The 13,919-nt window shown below is 33.7% G+C and overlaps 1 protein-coding gene across 8 annotated transcripts in view; it reads left to right on the top strand.

Moving 5' to 3' along the window:
* The window catches only part of FAM76B (family with sequence similarity 76 member B), a 32,227-nt gene that overhangs the window by 3,902 nt on the left and 14,406 nt on the right, over positions 1 to 13,919 (top strand). For 4 of the 8 annotated variants that reach the window (XM_041730788.1, XM_041730786.1, XM_041730791.1 and 1 more), the window contains 6 exons: positions 78 to 233; positions 2,234 to 2,433; positions 6,082 to 6,129; positions 6,327 to 6,407; positions 7,068 to 7,203; positions 10,111 to 10,212. In XM_041730788.1, the coding sequence (XP_041586722.1) occupies positions 78 to 233; positions 2,234 to 2,433; positions 6,082 to 6,129; positions 6,327 to 6,407; positions 7,068 to 7,203; positions 10,111 to 10,212 (723 nt within the window). Of the gene's footprint in view, positions 1 to 77; positions 234 to 2,233; positions 2,434 to 6,081; positions 6,130 to 6,326; positions 6,408 to 6,889; positions 6,948 to 7,067; positions 7,208 to 10,110; positions 10,213 to 13,919 lie in introns of those variants that run through there. The other 4 variants (XM_041730787.1, XM_041730792.1, XM_041730793.1 and 1 more) reach the window with 3 other exon arrangements.

The raw sequence follows: 13,919 nt of genomic DNA, 5'->3' as shown, positions 1-13,919 counted from the left end.
TATACAGGTATATATTTTATGCAGCAAATTTTTAATATTTTTAAATGTCTCACTTAAAATGTATATCTGCTTTTCAGCCTAAGCCTTGTCAGTACTGTAACATAATTGCAGCATTTATTGGTACAAAGTGTCAGCGTTGTACAAATTCAGAAAAAAAATATGGACCACCTCAGACCTGTGAACAGTGCAAACAGCAGTGTGCTTTTGATCGAAAGGAGGAAGGAAGAAGAAAGGTATTTATATTATGATATCTTCTGGAAATTAAAACACACGAGTTGGGAGTTAGTTTAATGAATACACTGCTGATAGGTGATACATCCTTTGGATCCCTGAAAACAGGTAATTAGATAGAAGTGCAGGAACAGTGTATTTTCTCCTTGTTTGCATCATACATAGATTTGTGTTGATCAGTTGAGATGACTATTTTAAAAAAGTATTCTGTGCTAGCTATTCTGTACTGTTTGGTTATCCAACATTTTGTTCAGGAGAATTACTAATTGCTTTTAAATCCTGTCAGCTACTTACCCTTTTGCTGGGTACTTGAAGTTGCTGGTGTGAAAAAAATACCTGATGGCACATTAACATGTATAATTCAAAGCCTTGTGCCTTTTGGCTTGGGACTCATGCTCATGTTTTAAACCATTGTTTGTTTTTTTCTATCTACAATGACTTAAAAAGTGTGTATGTGCCTGTGGCATTCCTCTGCTGATCAGCAGCATTCACACAGTCGTCCTGTTGGTTGTCAGTTTCAGTTGATTTGGAGGATGATTGTCTCTTTGAGAAGCTCCCCCGGGTTCTTCCACAGCAGTATATGTACCCTAGTTGCAAGGCATGTTTCTCCAGCGCATCTTGTGTGAACAAGATGTAGGAGAAAGAAACCTAATTTTATTTTTATAGGGTTTTGTCTTAATTTTGGAAAGAAGTCTCTTTTCCCTTGACACATGTACAGTTGATCCTCTTTATTCATGGTAGATAAGTTCTATCAAGTTGCTGCAAACACTGAATTAGCGAATATTGAACTATTCCTCTAAGGGGGCAGGATAGATGAGTTTCTTGCCTCTGGTCACAACATGGTAATCATTTGATCAGTACTTAATCTCGTTTTGTGGATGTTATATTTTAATGTAAAAAGCTTTCTTTTTTTTTTTTTTTTTAAAGATTTTATTTATTTATTCATGAGAGACACAGAGGGAGAGAGAGGCAGAGACACAGGCAGAGGAAGAAGCAGGCTCCATACAGGGAGCCTGACATGGGACTCGATCCCGGGTCTCCAGGATCACACCCTGGGCCGAAGGCAGGCGCTAAACCGCTGAGCCACCCAGGGATCCCCCTATATCTTAATGTAAATTGTTATTCGATTACATTCAAATCATGGCAAAACAGCACTGCATAGCTGAAAGGAACTTATTCAGGAGAGGTATTTTCTAACATAAGGTATATCACAGCTTTCTTGCCCTAGAGAACACTATACATCACTTAAGCACTTGGGGACCATTAGAAGCAGCGGAATCACCAGTAGGAAGCATAGATGGAGAAAACATGGCACTAAATAGACCGTGAAAAGCACACTTGTTTATGACACAAGAGCTGAGAGAAGAAGGCCACAGAGTGTCACCTTGTTAATCCTCTACAAGAAACATTTGCTGTCTGGCTACAGAAATTTTTTGCTGCTATGTGTGTTTGTGAATGATCATGAAAGCACTGCAGATTTATTTGGGGTTACAGATAAATTTTAGCAAATAGGTGATGAATTTGCAAATGGGAAGCCTGCGAATGAGAATCAAATGTATATGTCATTCAAGTTCTCCTCGTTTTTATAAACTAACATTTTCACTGTAGTGGGAGCTACTTTGTCATTTTAGTGATTACACAGTGATTTAAAAATTCAGGCCAGTGCTTAGGTAAGATTCTTGGAAGTATGTCAATTTATGCTTTAAAGCTCTCGAAATTAAAAAATGCCTCAAAACTGATGGAAGTCCTTACATCATCCTCACCAATTTTAAAATATATACCAAATGAGCATTTTCCCAAGTTTCAGAAAAGTCTAATTTTATTTCCATTTTGTAACAATGTGTGTGTGTGTGTGAGAGAGAGAGAGAGAGAGAGAGAGGGAGAGATAGCGCGCGCATGTGCATGGGTGAGAGGGCATGCACTAGAAGTTGAACAGTTTATCTTTCACTTATACTCAGTCTCCAGGTGCATTTAATCTAATGCAGATATTTTCTTTAAAAAGGTTGATGGAAAGTTATTATGCTGGCTCTGTACTTTATCATACAAGAGAGTTTTACAGAAGACAAAAGAACAAAGGAAGAGCCTGGGATCTTCACATTCAAACTCATCTTCTTCATCTCTTACCGAGAAAGACCAGCATCATTCAAAGCATCATCACCATCATCATCACCATCACCATCGTCACAGCAGTAGCCATCACAAGTAAGTACTTTGAAATCAGGTTTTCTAAAAATCTCCTGGTATTTTAATGCCATATATTGGTGTTTAACTTTTTGCAAATACTACTTTTGTGCAAATCTAGTTTCCATTGTATATGGTAAGCTTCTTGAGTATTTAAGGTCTTTTCCCTACTTTATTCAAGATACAGGCACACCTTGTTTTGTCACATTTTTCTTTATTGTGCTTCACAGATACTGCAGTTTTTACAAATTGAGGGGTTGTAGTAACCCCACATTGAGCAAGTGTATGGGCACCATTTTCCAACAGCATTTACTCACTTCACATTTCTGCATCATGTTTTGGTAATTCTCAAAATATTTCAAATATTTTTCCTTATTTGTCATGGTGATCTGTGATCAGTGCTTCATGACTTGCTGAAAGTTCAGATGGTGGCATTAGCATTTTTTAGCAACAATTTTTTAATTTACTTTTTTAAGGTATCTAATTGTTTGGCACACTTAGTAGACTATAGTATGGTATAAACATAAATTAGGTGCACTGGGAAACAAATTTTGACTTGCTTTATTGCAATATTATTTTTATTGGGTGGTTTAGAATCCAACCCACAGTATCTTTGAGGTAAGCATGTATAAAATTATACACGTGGAGTGTGTTTAGCTGTTTACTATAAAAATAGGACATGTAGGGAATAACATGTGATCATATGTAATTCCATAACGCATATGTTAATTCCCATATATTTTATATGATCATATAAAGTCAAAATACAAGTACACTAGAGTTAATTAATACTTCATTGGTCTGTGTTATGAAAGGCTTCAATATTCTTTCTTTGTTTAAATGATTGTTAGGGTTTTACTATAAAAGTTATATTTTCAGTTATAAATACAAATTATGGGTATATGGAGTTATATTCACCAGTTATCACTAATTCGTTTTACTTAAACCAGTGACTAGAATATATACATTCAGTGTTTTTATAGAACAGATTCCGAGACTATCATTTGTGATCATGATAGAAACATTCTAAATCTTGAAGTTTCCAAAAGTATGAAAAATAATTTTTTTAAAAGAATTTATTTATTCATGAGAGACATGGAGAGAGAGAGAGGCAGAGGGAGAAGCAGACTCCATGCAGGGAGCCCCATGTGGGACTCGATCCCAGTACTCCAGGATCATGCCTGAGCCTAAGGCAGACACTCAACCGCTGGCATCCTGAAAAATAGTATTTTAAACAGGCAATACTTTGCTTTTTTTTTAAACACATAGGCAGAAATTCTATTCAAATATAAACAACTACTTGATTTTTAAAGTGCCTTAGGAGAAAAGAGTTATATAGTGGTAATATGTGTATAGCATAAAGTTGCTTGAACTGTGGTTTTGGTCTTCATGGAAAAATCAAGAATATTAAAGCACAAACTAAACACAAAATGGACAAAATAGGGGCATGTTAACCAGTTTTCAGAAGAATTTGTTTTTTCCCAAATTTCTGTATGAGACTTCTAGGTAGATAAAACATAATTTCATTTATCAAAAATCAATGCCTACCACATTTAAGAACACATTTTTAGAATATAATATAGTGCTAATTATAACAAGATTTGATTCTAATTGTAGGCAAGCACATATTATGAAGTTTTATTGAGGTACTGATGTTTGCTTAAGCAGTTTTTCCACTTGCCTTACCCCGTTGTAGTGCTTTCTGGGTGTCAGAGTGGTCATATAGTGACTTCTCTAGCTCTTCTGAAGAAATCTTGTGGTGCTTTCTTTCAGAATATCCCAAGGAACAAAGGAACATAAATCTTTCTTGTTTTTGCTTCTTTAAGAAAAACTATGAAAAAAAAAAAGAAAAACTATGATAAAGTAACTATCATAATGGCATCCATTGGACCTACTCTTCTTAAAACTCAGTTGAATTACCCTTTCCCTGTTCTTACTAGATAAATTTTTCTTAGCGCGTGATAAGACACACTCAATATATGTATAAAGATCAGATTCTGTGACCGTAACTTAATCTTTAGAAAGAATAACAGGTATCAAAATAAAAGGATTAAGGATAAAATTAGCCTTTAATTTTTTTTTCCTTTTTATTGCTGAAGAAATAGAAATACTGTTTTGTATTTGATGGATGTAGACCATTTAATGAGTAGGCAACCAGTTGGTGAGGTTCTATCCTAAGTTCAGTGGGTGAGAACAATTATGAGGAGCATACCTATTGTGATAAACAGTGATGCGTGGGGATAGAGGAAGGCAAAAACAAGTCAATCTGGATCCAGGAGTGGCCATCTCAGAAAGCAAAGATGAATTCCAAGTGTTTTGTTAAGTATTTTAATATTTTGTTTCTCAGTTTGAGATCCTGATATTGTTGTTAATTCATGTGTGATAATATGGTTTACTAATGCTTATGATGAAAATTGTAAAAGAAAGGGCAACTGAGTTCCTCCGTAGGGTTGGCATTTATTTTTTAAATTTTTAAAAATTTTTTTAAGGGTTGGCATTTATTGCCACAAATAATAACTCAGGTTTATAGAATTACGGCATTTTCCCCCAAGTTGGTATTTATTTATAGCTGATTTTAACATGGTCTGATTTTTTTTTTTTACTTTTGCTTGAAAAACTTATCTAGCTACAATAGTAAATTTTATACGCATAAATATACACACATATTTTTATTTACTGTGTATATACTAGTAGTGTAGAAAGTGCTTTTATGTATATAAACTCATTTAAGTCTGATATCCCTTACAAGGTATTAAATTATACCCATTTTACAGCTGAGGGAACTAAGCCTCAGGAATTTTGGGTAACTGGCAGAAGGTCACACAGCCTAGGTCTTTTAACATCTTATATTGTATAAGTATGTGATGTCTGGTACATAGGAGATGCTCTATACATGTTGAATCAATAAACTAGGGATTAATACAGGATTGACTGATATGCAACCATAATAAAACTGGTAAGATTGATAGTAAATTAAAAAGTTGTTATTGGCATTATGGCATAATGGAAGAGAATTAGTAATATGACTTTATTTAATTATAAGTAAAAGTAGAATCATTTCTTACTATGGAATTTCCCAGTATTTTCAGCATGTCTATTCCACAGTACTGACTAAAACATCCAGAGACTTTGGAGATGGTTCTTAGGAAAGAAACAAATTACAATATTTCATGATTCAATGTGACACACTATTATGAACAACTTGAATTATTCCAAAGGAGAAATCTGTACATAGGATTATTAGGAAGGTGTTAACTTTAAAGATAAAACATTTTCTGTCTGAAATAGTAACGGCAGCCTAAGTGTGATGACTGTCATACTTTATGATTATAGAATCTTATCATGGTTGAGTTTTGTGCTTATATACCCCAATTCTTAGTATGATATTAAACTGACTTTTGGAAAATGATCTGAATAAAAGGAGAATTTAATCCCCATCACTGTACTTTTGTTAAAGAACTTAAGATGCCTAGCAGTTATTGAATTTATCTCAATAGAATATGATTTATTCAGTATATATATTAGTTTAGTTCAAAAACTTAATTGAATATGCTTTCTCTGAACAAAAGATTCTTAACATACATAATTTGAGTCCATTAGGAAGAATGCTGTTAAATGTAGAGGTATTAAATAAATGTTGTTGTTAGATGTCATTTGTATATTTTTCAGAATCAGCAATCTGAGTCCAGAACAAGAGCAGGGACTATGGAAACAGAGGTAAATATGTCAATATATTTTCTGAAGTATTTTGAAACATGTGTATTTTTTTAATGTGACTTCCCTTTAACTTTGTTATTTATACTTTTAAAAAAATCAGTGATATTCGGTAATATTTTAGGGGGAAAAGAATAACTTATCACTTGAGGCTTCTGCCCTTTTTTACTCTAATTATTCTTATTAATGTTTGGTTTCAGCCATAAATCCTCTGCAGCAATTCAGAATGAAACTCCAAAGAAAAAGCCCAAATTGGAATCTAAGCCATCTAATGGAGATAGGTAAAAATGAATTCCTTTAGCGCTACAAAAATTCAAGTTAGCTAAACAGTTACAGTTGATTGACAGTTATTACTAGGTAAAAGAATAGAAACGTATTTTCTGCATTGACTTTTTTGAGTCACCAAGAAGAGTAAACCATAATTAGTTTAAAATTTTAACTTAATTTTGGCAATAAGCAAGTGGCACTGAACTGTTGTTCTATTTGGGGAATACATTGGGTTTTGAAAAGAAAACAAATCTGAATAGAACATTCTCTTGATCTTAATTATTCTTCAGTGAAACACAAATCTAAAAATCTTAAGTGTGATGTTTTAAATTGACCTGCTTGGAAAATGTATTTAAATTTAAAGTATTATGAGCGTGAGTTTGTTTTAGTTCATTAGCCAAAAGTTTGCTGATGTTACTGTACAAATTGGCTGCCTATTGCTTTACACTAGAAGTATTGACCCCCTAAAAGCTAATACTGAATTATATTTCTGCAGGTGTATGTAATGTGTGCCATTAGTAAGGTAATTTGCCAGTTGCATCCATTTCTGTCAGGTACATATTTTTTTGCATTAGCCTTAAGGATGTTTGTGGAATTGTCTAATTTATGCAATTTGAACACCTGCTAATTTTCCTTCTACTTCATTTAACTCTGTTTTACTTTTTTCTTTTTAGTAGCTCTATAAATCAGTCAGCAGATAGTGGGGGAACAGACAATTTTGTCCTTATAAGTCAACTGAAAGAAGAAGTGATGTCGCTTAAACGTCTCTTACAGCAGAGAGACCAGACCATTTTAGAAAAAGATAAAAAGGTAAGAACATGGTTCGCTGAAGCCTGGTAAGATTTACATCTTGAGTTTTGCTTGAAAATTCCAAGTTTTATTAGACTTTAATAATTTGGTAATGTTTCTTGTGCATGATTCTTACAAGACACATTACAAAAGCCAAATTGGAATGTAAGCTGTTAATGAAGATAGGTGAAAATGGCCTTTCAGAATCTTAGTTCTAGGGATCCCTGGGTGGCGCAGCGGTTTGGCGCCTGCCTTTGGCCCAGGGCGCGATCCTGGAGACCCGGGATCGAATCCCACATCAGGCTCCCAGTGCATGGAGCCTGCTTCTCCCTCTGCCTGTGTCTCTGCCTCTCTCTCTCTCTCTCTGTGACTATCATAAATAAATAAAAATTAAAAAAAAAAAAAAAAAAAAAAAAAAAAAAGAATCTTAGTTCTAAGAATTAACCGAGAGCTAATTGAAGTTGTGATAATGTCTGAACATTAGTTTTCAGTAAATCCATAGTTTAAAAATAAGCCTAATGCCTTAATTTGAAAATGACAGGTAAATGGAATATGTGAATTCTTATGATTTGAAAAAGTAATTGAATATATATAGTCTTTGACATACCAATTATATATTTGGTAAAAAGTGGTGCTATGGGAATTTCCTGTGTGGTAGTCGGTGATTAGCAATAGGTGTCTAAGATCATTTTGTAGGAAATAAGTTTACTTCTGACTTGTCAGTTAGATGAAGAGTATCAAATATGTTGTCAATTTAGTGAAAAGTTTTTAGCACTTTGTTAACTTGAGCAGAATGCTTTCACATTTTTGGTCCTGTTTTTTAAAAATGGGAATATTAATACTATTTCAGGAGATGGTCGTTACGATTGAATGAAAATATAAAGTACTACAGCTCCTGCCTTGTATAAGTGCTTGTAACTGCTATTACTGATGTTGGGTCATCTTTGAAGATAGAACCAACTTTTGTACTTGTTTATAGTCTTAAACTTTTCTTTTTTGACTTATTTCAAATATCTTATACAATAGGAAAACATTAAAAACATTCCTTTAAAATTATGAATAAGCCTTGATTATAAATATGTGTATGAATTATTTCTATTTCTGAGTATCTGTAGTGGTAGTTGAATCTGAGCTTGGCATTTAATAACTTGTGTTAAATTTTCTCACATCTTGATGGTTAGTGGATTTAAATTTATTTTAATATATTTGTACCTTACTTTAAGCAAATTCAGTATATGAAATTTAGGATTGATGTAAGTTAAAAATAGGATAGTTATGAGTGTCTTATTTTTTATGGTTCCTTTTAACAGAATTTTTTGAATTAATGAGCTTTTATTGAAATTTGTTTTATGCATAAAATTTTAGGGACATTTCTATTGCACAAAGATTTATCTATATTACTCTAAATAGTTCTAGGTAAAAGTTGAATAAAACAGTAATTTTGCTTTAAAGCAACAATTCCAAAACTAAGTTAATAATGCATTGTGGAATTTGACTTTTTTAGATTTTTTTTTCTATACCTGACTCTTCTGTGTTAGTGCAGTTTGTTGAAAGTTTTCTGCTTTTGTTAGTGTTTTTTCAAAAAAACAAAACAAAACTAGTAGGAATGGAAATAAGCCATGTTGTAAGGAAAATAATAATTCTAAGCTTAAAATAGCTATATATTTGCTATTTTCTCTTATAATGTAAATCTACAACAACCAAGATATTTTCTTAAGTTTATTTCACTTTATTCAATGACTTCTAGAACCAGCCATGTATCCTCAAGTGATCATGAAGATACAAAAATGGGCAAATTGGGCATAATCCTTATCTTCTAGAAATTCATAATCTGAAGGCAACACACAGTTGAGTGACAAGAATAATTATCTTAGCTGATCTGATGTGAACTGACATTTCAGAACAGGAATTCCTTTGTAATGTAGAAAACAGGGAATTCAGGTATTCTTTGAATTTGGCAAAAGCAAGGGCTTTTATTTCAGACAATAAGAATATAATACATCATAACTTCCTTTCTCTTTTTGCTGTTACATATCTTTGAGTTTACTGGCTAGTAGGTGATTACAAAAAAGAACATTCAAGTCTTTAATGTTTGTACATAATGAAAAACCATTTAAAAATAACCAGAAGCTGCTTCTCCATGGTTCTAATAACATAATGATATAATATGAACTTACCTTTTAGTTTGAAGTCGTAAGGATTTTGTATTTTCATGTATGTCATTGATATTTAAGAAGAACATGTAGCTTCCTTAAACCACTGATTTTTTTTTTCTTACATTTGTCTATGTGAAAATTTTAAAGTAACTCCCTTTTCTTTCTCATTCCATGTTAGTTGAGCTTCTGTGCTTTTTTGTTTTATCTCAAGTCTTGGGTGGTATTGGATACATAATTCTGGACATAAATTTTAAAGTAAAAACAATATAGCTCATGGTTGATAAAACCACTCCTGTTTGTACTTGCCCAGTGTGAAATTTTCTTCTTTTGTCTTTGAAAGATTATTTTAACCTGAAACTACTATTAACATTTCTTTGTTTATATATGATGTGAAATATGTTGTAATTGACACAGTTTTTTCTGGTATTAGCCATTAAGCTTTCCTGTTGGTATACCAGTTGCCAAACTCTGTGTCCAAAAAAGCCATCTGTAAATTGAAAAAAAAAAAAAAAAAAAAAGGCATCTTCTCAAAAGTTTTACTGATAGTTCAGTATTATCTTACCATTAAAATATACTGTAGTAAAATAGATTAACTTTCATTTCACAAAACAGATTCTAAATTATAAATTTCAGGAAACTGCTAACATCTTCCACTTCTGTAATGAATTGTGAATTTATAATGAAGAATGTTTAAAATGATGTGTTTGTACATTATTATATTTTTTACCTGTGCACATATATGTATTTATATGCTTGTTTGTCTGTCTCTCAGTTAACTGAACTAAAGGCGGACTTTCAGTACCAAGAGTCTAATTTGAGAACAAAAATGAACAGTATGGAAAAAGCGCACAAAGAAACTGTGGAACAACTTCAGGTAAATGACATTATTTATATGAACTGTTAGGCAAGGAGGGCTAACCTACTTAATTGTTAATAATAATATTTTAGACTAGTATTAGTATCCCTATCTTATGTGTATTTGGTACAGTTTTAGCTTCGATTTTGACTTTTTTTTTTTTTTATTTGAGAGAGCAAAGAGGGTCAGCAAAGAGCACGAGCAGTAGAGAGAGAATCAGATCCCCGCCGAGTGGGGAATCTGATGTGGGGCTTGATCTTAGGACCCCGGGATCATGGCCTGAGCCAAAGGCAGATAAATGACTGAGCCACCCAGGGGCCCCTGATTTTGACTTTTTAACTCCTGCTTCCACTAAGAATTATTGCTTGAAATCACTCAGTAAGGTGATTCAGTATATTAATTCTGAAAACTTTTCCTAAACTTAATACGGGGTTTTCTGAGGATCCCAATGGAGTACGTTCATTGTGTGAAAAACAAAAAATTAAAGATCAGATTCATGAAACTATGGTGGAAATAAGGTCTTTAGTACACTGTGCAATCATTCTTCCTGTTTCCTCCCAGATAATGGGAAGGAGGTGGGTGTACAAAACCAGTTCCCAGAGACCTCAAGTGGAGGAAATTTATGCTACGTGCAGTGATGAAAGGCAAAAGAGTGCACTTTAACTGTCGTACTGTGATTTTCAGGGTGCCAAAGAGGATTCTGCTGTGTGCTGCAGCAGGTAGCCTCTAGTGACCTAGGCCAAGGCCAGCCTCCAGGAGTACTGCAAAGTATACTCAGGAGGATTTCAATATACAGAGCAACTGAATGGTGAAGCCAACAATCACCATAGTGTCAAAGAGGGTGGTATCTGATGTCCAGCATGCAGAGATGGAGAGCATCCAGCAGGGATACATGTTATTCCCTTATTTATTTAAGGCTTTTCTCACCTTGATTTCAGAAATCTAGAAATCAGATCACACTAAATTAATTACATGTTCTTTTGATTTATACATTCTGATGTCTGAAGAATTAATCTTTGGGTAACAGGGTTTTAAATTTCAATAGTTTTAAGTCTTAAAATCCTATAGGATGCATGCCAGCACATAGACTTTAGACTTGATGGGAGAGTGCAGCTTGGGAAGGAAGCGAATAATACTGCCCTGCATTTTTTTTATCATTACAACACTAGGGTACATATGCTGTTTCTACCTTTTGGGTTGTATTCCTCATACTTCTTTGAGGGTAGCTTAAATTGAATGAAATCGTAAAATGTATCTAGGAACCTGCTAAAATCTGAATTACAGCCGTATTCTTAACATTGGTTTTAACATTTGTTTTGAAGACAAACCTTGTAGAACCTGGCACATAGTAGGCACTCAATTTGTTGAATGAGTATTGATTTATGGAAGTGTCCATATGCCTTCTGTCCTGAGAAATTGTCCATATAATTGGGGTTCTTATACATTATCATCCACCAGTATGTGTTTGTTTTATGATTTTCTTATTTTTCTCATCGAGTTATTAATGTTGAAGGATTACTTGGCAGCATAATTTTCTGCATGATGATCTCTGATTTAAAGTGGTATAACCAAAACTCTGGAGTAAATCCAGAATTGAGTAACAGAAAAACTGTGAGCAATACTTAAATTTATGATAAAACTTAGTATGACTCACTGTCCAAAAGAGCAATTTGTTGTTTTACTTTGTTATTGTAAACAAAGGGGACCTCCTTTTTGACATCTTAGCCTGATCGGTATCCTGGTCAGTAGCTGAACTTTGATGTGATAGAACAGCAACTAATATTTATATAGCAGCATAGCGTCTCTAACATGATACCACATAGGCTGTGTTATTTGCTTTTTCCAGTAACTGAGTTTCCATTTTACAGATGAAATGGTGGTCACAATTAATCAGAACTGACATAGAAATCTACATCTTGTGACTGAGATTAAACTTTACTTCTCTTGTGTTCCCGCCCCCTAGGTCACTCAGGTTTCTGTTCCGTGTTATCAGATCGCTTCCCTCTGTCTTTTTTGTTAATTGCCAGAGATATTCTGCTGGTTGTGTACCCTCTCTTAACTGTAGTCCCTTCAGCAACCATGTACTAGAAGGGTTTTCTGTCCAGTTGGGAAACATAGTTAACTATTTTTCTTTTTGTGATCACAACCCTGTAGCAGAAAATTTACTATGTTCTAATAGTTCTCAGAACACTTTAAAACTATTAAACCTGGAAAATCAGCAGTATCACAAAAAATTGTGCAAAATGCCAAAACAACCTGAATTGTCTAAAATAAGAATTCCAATTTTATTTAGGAACTATGTTAATAAAGGGGAAAAGGGGATTAAGATTTGAGTGCCTACTAGGTATCAACTTCTGTGTTAGGCTAAGTGTTTTATATATTTGATTAGTTCTTTTAGCTCCTTTTGAGGTGGTGGTGAAGTTCTGTTTTATCCGTGAGAAAATAGATTCCAGGTTTACATAGCAAGATCTGTGTTACTCCAGATATCCTTTCTTTTAGGCCACTGTTTCTAAACATTTTTAGCTTAACTTGTTAAGAGTTTTAAGTTATTTGATTTTTGCAGGATGCATAATACAGAAGTAACATTAGGATAAAAATTTTGAACATGTACATAATTTTTACATTAAAATATATTTTTAGTGTACCTAAATTAGAATAAGGCAGATTTGGACTTACCTCCATTTAACAACTGATACGTTTATTCAACCTAAGGGCTTTTTTTGTTACATAATTTATTAGTGCTGCATTTAGGAGATTGAGTATATAAATGCAAATTGAAAATTAGCTGCTAAAAAATTAAAAGGGAAAACTGCTTTCAACACCTAATGTTTGATTTCTTGCGTTTCATACTTAAATTATGAAAATTACGAACTCTTGGATTTTTGTCTTTGTTTCCTATTGATGACTGAGAAAAGATAATTTGAATATTAACTTTTTAATGATTTGGCATGTCCGTATAAAAGGTTTTGGATAAATATACCTTATACATCTGATGGTGATCTCTTTGAGGCACATTTGTGAACATACTGCTTTTTTTATGGCCTTCATTAATCTGTATTTTAAGATTTCTGGTTTTGGGGCAGTCCGAGTGGCTCAGCAGTTTAGCGCCATCTTCAACCCAGGGTGTGATCCTGGAGACCTGGGATCAAGTCCAATGTCAGGCTCCCAGCATGGAGCCTGCTTTCTCCCTCTGCCTGTGTCTCTGCCTCTCCCTCTCTGTCTTCCTCTCTCTTTGTGTCTCTCATGAATATATAAGTAAAATCTTTAAAAAAAAGATTTCTGGTTTTGGCAAGAGAGTCTATTGTAGTTAGAAATTAAATAACATGTAGTTGACAATAAAAAGAAAACAATATAAAACTATTACACTGACTAGGATTGGTCAGCTGAGTAATAAACCAGTTGATCTTAAGTGTACTCACTTGACTTACCACTAACTACCAGGCATTCTCATTATTTGTCTTGAGTTTCTCAAACTTTAATTTTAAAGGGAAAATGAAAATCCTTTTAAGTTCTTTACAGTTTTATAGATTTAAAATTGGAATTGAATTTGAAATTTAAACTTTTTCTTTTTTTCCTTAAAGAGGACTGGGGGTGGAAGGACAGAGGGAGAGGGAGAGAGCCTTAAGCAGGTTCCATGTCCAGCACAGAGCCTGACGCAGGGCTTGATCTTACAACCCTGAGATCACAACTTGAGCTGAAGAGTCAGATGCTTAACCAGCTGAGCC

This window comes from Vulpes lagopus, chromosome 15, assembly GCF_018345385.1.
Source record: "Vulpes lagopus strain Blue_001 chromosome 15, ASM1834538v1, whole genome shotgun sequence".
NCBI classification, from domain to species: domain Eukaryota; kingdom Metazoa; phylum Chordata; class Mammalia; order Carnivora; family Canidae; genus Vulpes; species Vulpes lagopus.
This window is presented reverse-complemented; position numbering and strand designations above follow the sequence as displayed.